The following is an 11,440-nucleotide window of genomic DNA, read 5'->3' as shown; positions in this document are numbered from 1 at the left end:
TCTAGTTTTAGTCCATAACAGTCCTCACATTTTAGTCTAGTTTAGTCCATAACAGTCCTCACATTTTAGTCTAGTTTTAGTCCATAACAGTCCTCACATTTTAGTCTAGTTTTAGTCCATAACAGTCCTCACATTTTAGTCTAGTTTTAGTCCATAACAGTCCTCACATTTTAGTCTAGTTTTAGTCCATAACAGTCCTCACATTTTAGTCTAGTTGTATTCCATAACAGTCATAACATTTTAGTCTAGTTTTAGACCATAACAGTCCTCACATTTTAGTCTAGTTTTAGTCCATAACAGTCCTCAGATTTTAGTCTAGTTTTAGTCCATAACAGTCCTCACATTTTAGTCCAGTTTTAGTCCATAACAGTCCTCACATTTTAGTCTAGTTTTAGTCCATAACAGTCCTCACATTTTAGTCCAGTTTTAGTCCATAACAGTCCTCACATTTTAGTCTAGTTTTAGTCCATAACAGTCCTCACATTTTAGTCTAGTTTTAGACCATAACAGTCCTCACATTTTAGTCTAGTTTTAGACCATAACAGTCCTCACATTTTAGTCCAGTTTTAGTCCATAACAGTCCTCACATTTTAATCTAGTTTTAGACCATAACAGTCCTCATATTTTAGTCCAGTTTTAGTCCATAACAGTCCTCACATTTTAATCTAGTTTTAGACCATAACAGTCCTCATATTTTAGTCCAGTTTTAGTCCATAACAGTCCTCACATTTTAGTCCAGTTTTAGTCCATAACAGTCCTCACATTTTAGTCCAGTTTTAGTCCATAACAGTCCTCACATTTTAGTCCAGTTTTAGTCCATAACAGTCCTCACATTTTAGTCTAGTTTTAGTCCATAACAGTCCTCACATTTTAGTCTAGTTTTAGACCATAACAGTCCTCACATTTTAGTCCAGTTTTAGTCCATAACAGTCCTCACATTTTAGTCTAGTTTTAGTCCATAACAGTCCTCAGATTTTAGTCCAGTTTTAGTCCATAGCAGTCCTCACATTTTAGTCTAGTTGTAGTCCATAACAGTCCTCACATTTTAGTCTAGTTTAGTCCATAACAGTCCTCACATTTTAGTCTAGTTTTAGTCCATAACAGTCCTCACATTTTAGTCTAGTTGTAGTCCATAACAGTCCTCACATTTTAGTCTAGTTTAGTCCATAACAGTCCTCACATTTTAGTCTAGTTTTAGTCCATAACAGTCCTCACATTTTAGTCTAGTTTTAGTCCATAACAGTCCTCACATTTTAGTCTAGTTTTAGTCCATAACAGTCCTCACATTTTAGTCCAGTTTTAGTCCATAACAGTCCTCACATTTTAGTCTAGTTGTAGTCCATAACAGTCCTCACATTTTAGTCTAGTTTTAGTCCATAACAGTCCTCACATTTTAGTCCAGTTTTAGTCCATAACAGTCCTCACATTTTAGTCTAGTTTTAGTCCATAACAGTCCTCACATTTTAGTCTAGTTTTAGTCCATTGATGTCCTCACATTGTAGTCTAGTTTTAGACCATAACAGTCCTCACATTTTAGTCTAGTTTTAGACCATAACAGTCCTCACATTTTAGTCCAGTTTTAGTCCATAACAGTCCTCACATTTTAATCTAGTTTTAGACCATAACAGTCCTCATATTTTAGTCCAGTTTTAGTCCATAACAGTCCTCACATTTTAATCTAGTTTTAGACCATAACAGTCCTCACATTTTAATCTAGTTTTAGACCATAACAGTCCTCATATTTTAGTCCAGTTTTAGTCCATAACAGTCCTCACATTTTAATCTAGTTTTAGACCATAACAGTCCTCATATTTTAGTCTAGTTTTAGTCCATAACAGTCCTCACATTTTAGTCCAGTTTTAGTCCATAACAGTCCTCACATTTTAGTCCAGTTTTAGTCCATAACAGTCCTCGCATTTTAGTCCAGTTTTAGTCAATAACAGTCCTCACATTTTCGTCTAGTTTTAGTCCATAACAGTCCTCACATTTCAGTCTAGTTTTAGACCATAACAGTCCTCACATTTTAGTCCAGTTTTAGTCCATAACAGTCCTCACATTTTAGTCTAGTTTTAGTCCATAACAGTCCTCACATTTTAGTCCAGTTTTAGTCCATAACAGTCCTCACATTTTAGTCTAGTTTAGTCCATAACAGTCCTCACATTTTAGTCTAGTTTTAGTCCATAACAGTCCTCACATTTTAGTCTAGTTTTAGTCCATAACAGTCCTCACATTTTAGTCTAGTTTTAGTCCATTGATGTCCTCACATTGTAGTCTAGTTTTAGTCCATAACAGTCCTCACATTTTAGTCTAGTTGTAGTCCATAACAGTCATAACATTTTAGCCTAGTTTTAGACCATAACAGTCCTCAGATTTTAGTCTAGTTTTAGTCCATTACAGTCCTCACATTTTAGTCTAGTTTTAGTCCATAACAGTCCTCACATTTTAGTCAAGTTTTAGTCCATAACAGTCCTCACATTTTAGTCTAGTTTTAGTCCATAACAGTCCTCACATTTTAGTCTAGTTTTAGTCCATTAATTTCCTCACATTTTAGTCCAGTTTTAGTCCATAACAGTCCTCACATTTTAGTCTAGTTTAGTCCATAACAGTCCTCACATTTTAGTCTAGTTTTAGTCCATAACAGTCCTCACATTTTAGTCTAGTTTTAGTCCATAACAGTCCTCACATTTTAGTCTAGTTTTAGTCCATAACAGTCCTCACATTTTAGTCTAGTTTTAGTCCATAACAGTCCTCACATTTTAGTCTAGTTTTAGTCCATAACAGTCCCCACATTTTAGTCTAGTTTTAGTCCATTAATTTCCTCACATTTTAGTGTAGTTTTAGACCATAACAGTCCTCACATTTTAGTCCAGTTTTAGTCCATAACAGTCCTCACATTTTAGTCTAGTTTTAGTCCATTAATTTCCTCACATTTTAATCTAGTTTTAGTCCATAACAGTCCTCACATTTTAATCTAGTTTTAGACCATAACAGTCCTCACATTTTAGTCCAGTTTTAGTCCATAACAGTCCTCACATTTTAGTCTAGTTTTAGACCATAACAGTCCTCACATTTTAGTCCAGTTTTAGTCCATAACAGTCCTCACATTTTAGTCTAGTTTTAGTCCATAACAGTCCTCACATTTTAGTCCAGTTTTAGACCATAACAGTCCTCACATTTTAGTCTAGTTTTAGTCCATTAATTTCCTCACATTTTAATCTAGTTTTAGACCATAACAGTCCTCACATTTTAGTCTAGTTTTAGTCCATAACAGTCCTCACATTTTAGTCCAGTTTTAGTCCATAACAGTCCTCACATTTTAGTCTAGTTTTAGACCATAACAGTCCTCACATTTTAGTCTAGTTTTAGACCATAACAGTCCTCACATTTTAGTCTAGTTTTAGTCCATAACAGTCCTCACATTTTAGTCTAGTTTTAGTCCATAACAGTCCTCAAATCATAGTCTAGTTTTAGACCATAACAGTTCTCACATTTTAGTCTAGTTTTAGTCCATAACAGTCCTCACATTTTAGTCCAGTTTTAGTCCATAACAGTCCTCACATTTTAGTCTAGTTTTAGTCCATAACAGTCCTCACATTTTAGTCCAGTTTTAGTCCATAACAGTCCTCACATTTTAGTCCAGTTTTAGTCCATAACAGTCCTCAAATCATAGTCTAGTTTTAGACCATAACAGTTCTCACATTTTAGTCTAGTTTTAGACCATAACAGTCCTCACATTTTAGTCCAGTTTTAGTCCATAACAGTCCTCACATTTTAGTCCAGTTTTAGTCCATAACAGTCCTCAAATCATAGTCTAGTTTTAGACCATAACAGTTCTCACATTTTAGTCTAGTTTTAGTCCATAACAGTCCTCACATTTTAGTCCACTTTTAGTCCATAACAGTCCTCACATTTTAGTCTAGTTTTAGTCCATTAATTTCCTCACATTTTAGTCTAGTTTAGTCCATAACAGTCCTCACATTTTAGTCTAGTTTTAGTCCATAACAGTTCCCACATTTTAGTCTAGTTTTAGTCCATTAATTTCCTCACATTTTAGTCTAGTTTTAGTCCATAACAGTCCCCACATTTTAGTCTAGTTTTAGTCCATTAATTTCCTCACATTTTAGTCTAGTTTTAGACCATAACAGTTCTCACATTTTAGTCTAGTTTTAGTCCATAACAGTCCTCACATTTTAGTCCAGTTTTAGTCCATAACAGTCCTCACATTTTAGTCCAGTTTTAGTCCATAACAGTCCTCACATTTTAGTCTAGTTTTAGACCATAACAGTCCTCACATTTTAGTCTAGTTTTAGTCCATTGATGTCCTCACATTGTAGTCTAGTTTTAGTCCATAACAGTCCTCACATTTTAGTCTAGTTTTAGTCCATAACGGTCCTCACATTTTAGTCTAGTTTTAGACCATAACAGTCCTCACATTTTAGCCTAGTTTTAGACCATATTAGTCCTCACATTTTAGTCTAGTTTTAAACCATAACAGTCCTCACATTTTAGTCTAGTTTTAGTCCATAACAGTTCTCACATTTTAGTCTAGTTTTAGTCCATAACAGTCCTCACATTTCAGTCTAGTTTTAGTCCATTGATGTCCTCACATTGTAGTCTAGTTTTAGTCCATAACAGTCCTCACATTTTAGTCTAGTTTTAGTCCATAACAGTCCTCACATTTTAGTCTAGTTTTAGACCATAACAGTCCTCACATTTTAGCCTAGTTTTAGACCATATTAGTCCTCACATTTTAGTCCAGTGTTAGACCATAACAGTCCTCACATTTTAGTCTACTTTTAGACCATAACAGTCCTCACATTTTAGTCTAGTTTTAGACCATAACAGTCCTCACATTTTAGTCTAGTTTTAGTCCATAACAGTCCTCACATTTTAGTCTAGTTTTAGTCCATAACAGTCCTCACATTTTAGTCTAGTTTTAGTCCATAACAGTCCTCACATTTTAGTCTAGTTTTAGACCATAACAGTCCTCACATTTTAGCCTAGTTTTAGACCATATTAGTCCTCACATTTTAGTCTAGTTTTAAACCATAACAGTCCTCACATTTTAGTCTAGTTTTAGTCCATAACAGTCCTCACATTTTAGTCTAGTTTTAGTCCATAACAGTCCTCACATTTTAGTCTAGTTTTAGACCATAACAGTCCTCACATTTTAGTCTAGTTTTAGACCATAACAGTCCTCACATTTTAGTCTAGTTTTAGTCCATTAATTTCCTCACATTTTAATCTAGTTTTAGACCATAACAGTCCTCACATTTTAGTCTAGTTTTAGTCCATAACAGTCCTCACATTTTAGTCTAGTTTTAGTCCATAACAGTCCTCAAATCATAGTCTAGTTTTAGACCATAACAGTTCTCACATTTTAGTCTAGTTTTAGACCATAACAGTCCTCACATTTTAGTCTAGTTTTAGTCCATAACAGTCCTCACATTTTAGTCTAGTTTTAGACCATAACAGTCCTCACATTTTAGTCTAGTTTTAGTCCATTAATTTCCTCACATTTTAGTCTAGTTTTAGTCGATTGATGTCCTCACATTGTAGTCTAGTTTTAGTCCATAACAGTCCTCACATTTTAGTCTAGTTTTAGTCCATAACAGTCCTCACATTTTAGTCTAGTTTTAGTCCATAACAGTCCTCACATTTTAGTCTAGTTTTAGTCCATAACAGTCCTCACATTTTAGTCTAGTTTTAGTCCATAACAGTCCTCACATTTTAGTCTAGTTTTAGTCCATTAATTTCCTCACATTTTAGTCTAGTTTTAGTCCATAACAGTCCTCACATTTTAGTCTAGTTTTAGTCCATTAATTTCCTCACATTTTAGTCTAGTTTTAGACCATAACAGGTCTCACATTTTAGTCCAGTTTTAGTCCATAATAGTCCTCACATTTTAGTCCAGTTTTAGTCCATAACAGTCCTCACATTTTAGTCTAGTTTTAGACCATAACAGTCCTCACATTTTAGTCTAGTTTTAGTCCATTGATGTCCTCACATTGTAGTCTAGTTTTAGTCCATAACAGTCCTCACATTTTAGTCTAGTTTTAGTCCATAACAGTCCTCACATTTTAGTCCAGTTTTAGTCCATAACAGTCCTCACATTTTAGTCCAGTTTTAGTCCATAACACTCTTCACATTTTAGTCTAGTTTTAGTCATCACAGATCTTTTTTTGTTAGTCTTAGTCCAGTTTTCGTCATGGAATAAAAGGCTGTCAAACATTTTTAGTCATAGTTCTAGTCGAGGTGAGGCTCTGTTTCTTCCTGACTTTCACTCTCAGCACCTCATTCCTCTCCACAGTCTGCTGTTCTCACTACCATTTTTAGTCCATTTTTAGTTGAACATTCACTTCCTTGCTCTTGGAGGCTTCCTGGTTGCGACGGGGCCCTTAGCAGCGGCTCACGTTGCTTATACCTCAGGCCAGCTCTGCGCTGTGTCCTGTGGACTAAAGAGGAGAGGGAGCATCCAGCTTTTTCTCCTGGCTCAGGTCTAAAGCCTGCATCTCTGATGGTATGGGGTTGCATTAGTGCCTATGGCGTGAGCACCTCTAACATTTGGATAGGAACTATCAATGCTGAGAAGTAGAGAGAGCTTTTAGAGACACATCTGCTCCCATCCAGACAACGTCTCTGTCAGGGAGACCATGCTGAACCACAGACCGCATCCATCACAACAGCATGACTTCACAGGAGGAGAGTCTGGGTCCTGAACATGGCTCATCCCTGCTTTTTTAAGATTTGTTGCTGATATCAAATTCTAAATGAGCTAATATTTTCCTGAAATGTTAAAATGTCTCAGTCTAACATCTGATCTGTAGTTTCTGTTCTGTTATGAATCAAATATGGTTTTATGAAATCTGACAATCTGTGACTTCTGATTTTTGTTTGTTTGTTTGTTTGTTTTTTTAGTTTTCACACAGCGTCCCAGCTTTTTTGGAATTGTTGTAACTGTACCAGCGGTGTCCTTCATTGATATTGATGATATTACTGATATTATAAGTGTGGTGGTGTAACAGCTGTTCATGGCTGGAGCCTTTCAGGGTAGAAACTTGGATTTCCTCATCTTGTTTTGTTTTAAAGGGTTAATCTGCAGTTTTTTAAAATTCTCCTTCGCTGTAGAAATCCTCTGGAGGGCTTCCATTAGTTTCCGTAACTTCTAAATCATTCCAGCCAAAATATGGAAAAATAAAGGGCAGGTTTAGAAATACAGGATCTATATATTAAAGGCTATTGTAATGATCAGGAGCTAATGCTAATGCTAAGGATTATGATAATGCTAACTTGGCTGCTTTGTTTTAGTCATTAATTTTTTATGGAGGTTTTTGTTTTTTTTCTGCAGAGAGCAAGAATATAATTTTCTCATGAACCCGTCCCTTCAAACAGAGTTTCAGGTGTAACAGTCAAATCTTCCCCCCTCATCTGTGACGGCCCATCTAGTTCCTGGTACGTCATCAGCCGTCGGCCTTTAAAAGGACTTTTAGAAACCAACGGAGCATAATGCAGTGAAACAACGTTAAATTATGACATTAGATAGCTGTGGCTCATTTTAAAGCTTGCTGATGATTGGCCATTGACATTTTATGGAGAACTTCTCAGACATCAAACATTTGATCAGATCTGACAGTCAATCAGGCCATTTCCTGGAAATCAGATTCATTTCAAAAATCAGATTGATTTTAGAGGACTGTCATCTGATATGTTTTTACTGTTCCTTATCGTCCGGCTTCATCTGAGCTGATAATTCACTTAGAGCTCAAGAGAATAGAGAGCTGCTTTCATTCAGATCCGACTGATCATGTGTTTCTTTATTGTCATGCTCATTTCCTGTTTGTGCTTACTAGAACCTCTGACCTCGCTGTCGTTAGTGTTCTGTCCCTGGGTCTGTTAGTCCAGAGCTATAGAAACAGATGACATTCACTGGATTTTAAAGAAGCTACAGATCCTGGCCTTCAAATTAATCCGTCAGTCTTCGTCTTCGCTCCGTCTCTGGCCCATCCCAGAAGCTCCGCCCCGCCTCCTTTCACCTGAGATACCCGCCGGTCTATTAGCATCAGCTGCTGCCAAATGGCGTCGATCCACGTAGAGCCGACCAATCCAAACATCTGGGAAGCACCAACGCACAGACGCCTGATAGTAAATCATCATTAGACCAACACCAGGGGCCCCAGAGAGACTATTACCCCCCCCCAAACTGGCTAGCCAAGCATCACATGTCGCATCATTTTCTACAAATATCTCTGCATTTTGATGTATTTTTGAGGCATAATTTCAACACTTATCTAGCAGTATTTTTACTATGGTTAAACTGAATTTACATGCATCATTGTGCAGCGCTGGACTGTACCATTTGGACATTTTAACCCATTAAAGCCTGAAAACACAACTTATAACCAGAAAATTCTCATTTTTGGAGCTGAAATGTTTTTTTCACTCTCTACTGAAATCCCGGAAATCCAAATTTCTGTAAAATTTAACATTTATATTTTTAGTATTTCGTTTGATATGTTAGGTGTTTTTGGTAACTCATAATCCACTTAAGGGCATTTTTATCATTTTTCAGATTGTATCCAATAGTATTTTATTTTTTAGTAATTTATTGATCCTATTGATTCGATAGAGGAATCATAAAAGTATGTATCAAATATGATACCACAGCCCGCCCCGTGCTACACCCCTGTAGCTCATCCTGTAGACCAACTCCAGGTCAGAGGGTCACAGAGCTACCACAGCATTATCAGGCCACACATCCATCATAACAAACACAAAACTTTCTAATGTTCTGAAGTAGAAGCAATAAAACCATGGAATCATGCTGAAATCAATGACAATAAAGCCCTGACAAATAATCTGCCTTTTCTGTGCTGTTTCCCTTTGCTTATGGCCCATTTTGGATATTTGCAGTTTTTTAATGCGTTTGTGATGTGTTGCTCTTCCTCCTTTCTGTCCTCTTCATGTGTGATGTGACAGCAAGTACAACAAAACAAGGAAAAAATAGAAGGAAAACCAACAAGGACACAGACAAACAACAGAGGGCCATGCTAGCATTACCATACATCCGAGGCATAACTGAAAAAATACAGCGAGCCATGAACAAACGTCACATCAGTACTCCGGTTAAACCACACTCAAAATTACAACAGTTGTTAGTGCACCCCAAGGACAAAATAGACCAAGACCACAAATGCAATGTAATATACGGAATTCCCGGTTTGTCCTTCTACATGACTTACCTAGGCGAAACAGGCAGAGCTTTTAACACACGCAAAAAAAGAACACAAAACTGAATGTGAAAAAGAAACACGAAGAGACACGCCCAACAGGAACAGCTTAAATCTGCAATCTCAGACCACTGCAAGAGAGAGAGCCATCTCATGGATTGGGACAAGGAAGAGGTCATAGGCACAGAAGCAATAAATACCATTATTGGATCAGGGAGGCCATCGAGATCCGGAAACGCTCCCACCAGACTGTAACTCGGGATGAGGGGGCGTACCAACTCTCTCACACTGGGGTACAGTCCTGAAGAAGTCGGACTGCAGATGGCGCTGTCATCCTACTGCTCCAGGTAAGAAGACAGCGCCAAAGAAATTTGTATAAATCAGCTGACCAGACACGTCACTGCACCATCACTTGACACTTCTGAGGAAGGCAGCAGGGCGCAGCCGAAATTATCAAAGGTATGAAAACTAACAGAGTTTATAAGAAATAACAGTGTAATCAAGTTGGAAGACCTGATGAACCTAATTGGTTTAGTAATTTTTAGTTAATTTGGTTTCATGTGCTGCTTGTGTTTGTTTTTCTACCACCTGTGTTCCTTAGTCTGTGTTACCCAGTATCTCCTCCACCTGTGTCTCATTCTCCCTCACCTGTGTCTCGTTCTCCTCACCTGTGTCTCGTTCTCCTCACCTGTGTCTCGTTCTCCCTCACCTGTGTCTCGTTCTCCCTCACCTGTGTCTCATTGTCCCTCACCTGGGTCTCGTTCTCCCTCACCCGTGTCTCATTGTCCCTCACCTGGGTCTCGTTCTCCCTCGCCTGTGTCTCGTTCTCCCTCACCTGTGTCTCGTTCTCCCTCGCCTGTGTCTCGTTCTCCCTCACCTGTGTCTCGTTCTCCCTCACCTGGGTCTCATTCTCCCTCACCTGGGTCTCGTTCTCCCTCACCTGTGTCTCGTTCTCCCTCACCTGTGTCTCGTTCTCCCTCACCTGTGTCTCATTGTCCCTCACCTGTGTCTCGTTCTCCCTCACCTGTGTCTCATTGTCCCTCACCTGTGTCTCGTTCTCCCTCACCTGTGTCTCATTGTCCCTCACCTGTGTCTCATTGTCCCTCACCTGTGTCTCATTGTCCCTCACCTGTGTCTTATTCTCCCTCACCTGTGTCTCATTGTCCCTCACCTGTGTCTCGTTCTCCCTCACCTGTGTCTCATTGTCCCTCACCTGTGTCTCGTTCTCCCTCACCTGTGTCTCGTTCTCCCTCACCTGTGTCTCATTCTCCCTCACCTGGGTCTCGTTCTCCCTCACCTGTGTCTCGTTCTCCCTCACCTGTGTCTCATTGTCCCTCACCTGTGTCTCGTTCTCCCTCACCTGTGTCTCGTTCTCCCTCACCTGTGTCTCATTGTCCCTCACCTGTGTCTCGTTCTCCCTCACCTGTGTCTCATTGTCCCTCACCTGTGTCTCGTTCTCCCTCACCTGTGTCTCATTGTCCCTCACCTGTGTCTCATTGTCCCTCACCTGTGTCTCATTGTCCCTCACCTGTGTCTTATTCTCCCTCACCTGTGTCTCATTGTCCCTCACCTGTGTCTCGTTCTCCCTCACCTGTGTCTCATTGTCCCTCACCTGTGTCTCGTTCTCCCTCACCTGTGTCTCGTTCTCCCTCACCTGTGTCTCATTCTCCCTCACCTGGGTCTCGTTCTCCCTCACCTGTGTCTCATTCTCCCTCACCTGGGTCTCGTTCTCCCTCACCTGTGTCTCATTGTCCCTCACCTGTAGCACATAGTCCCTGTTACATGCGTCCTGGAGTGCTGCATGTCCTCTCTCTCCCTGGCTCTCTGGTCTCCCTCCTCCCTCTACCTGTGTGGCTGCAGCACACCTGTGTGCTGTTAGCACTCAGGGTGGAGGAGGGGGAGTATTTAGAGTGGCAGGGGAGTAGAGCAGGCAGAGCAGAGAGAGCAGAGCTGGGCCAGGCACCCATGACACTCTCATGGAGAAGCGCGTGAGGAGGTTTGTTTTCTTGGTATTTGAGTAACTCTTTTTTTCATTTAGTATTAATTCGTTCGGTCTAACCAAGCGTTTTGTTTCCCGTTTCTCCTTCTCCTCCCTCCCCAGGCATGTTTAGATTGCTGGGTTTTGTTGTTTTAGTTTGGCTGTAGTCGTCGGTAGTCCTGTTTTCTCGTTGTGTTCTTTTCTTGATTAAATAGTTAGTTCTTTTGGTTAGGTA

At 39.3% G+C, this 11,440-nt stretch overlaps 1 protein-coding gene across 2 annotated transcripts in view; it reads right to left on the bottom strand.

Annotated features, from left to right (window-relative positions):
• LOC121507954 (heterogeneous nuclear ribonucleoprotein L-like) overlaps nt 1–9,564 on the bottom strand; it is a 49,275-nt gene extending 39,711 nt beyond the window's left edge. Inside the window, exon 1 of one of the 2 annotated variants that reach the window (XM_041784380.1) lies at nt 9,428–9,564. In XM_041784380.1, the coding sequence (XP_041640314.1) occupies nt 9,428–9,430 (3 nt within the window). In that variant the 5' untranslated portion in view covers nt 9,431–9,564. Of the gene's footprint in view, nt 1–8,033; nt 8,076–9,427 lie in introns of those variants that run through there. The other variant, XM_041784379.1, reaches the window with a different exon arrangement.
• Nucleotides 9,565–11,440: the final 1,876 nt, after the last annotated feature.

This window comes from Cheilinus undulatus, linkage group 4, assembly GCF_018320785.1.
Source record: "Cheilinus undulatus linkage group 4, ASM1832078v1, whole genome shotgun sequence".
Taxonomy (NCBI): Eukaryota; Metazoa; Chordata; class Actinopteri; order Labriformes; family Labridae; genus Cheilinus; species Cheilinus undulatus.
The sequence above is the reverse complement of the archived record's forward strand: the minus strand, read 5'-3'. Positions and strand labels throughout refer to the sequence as shown.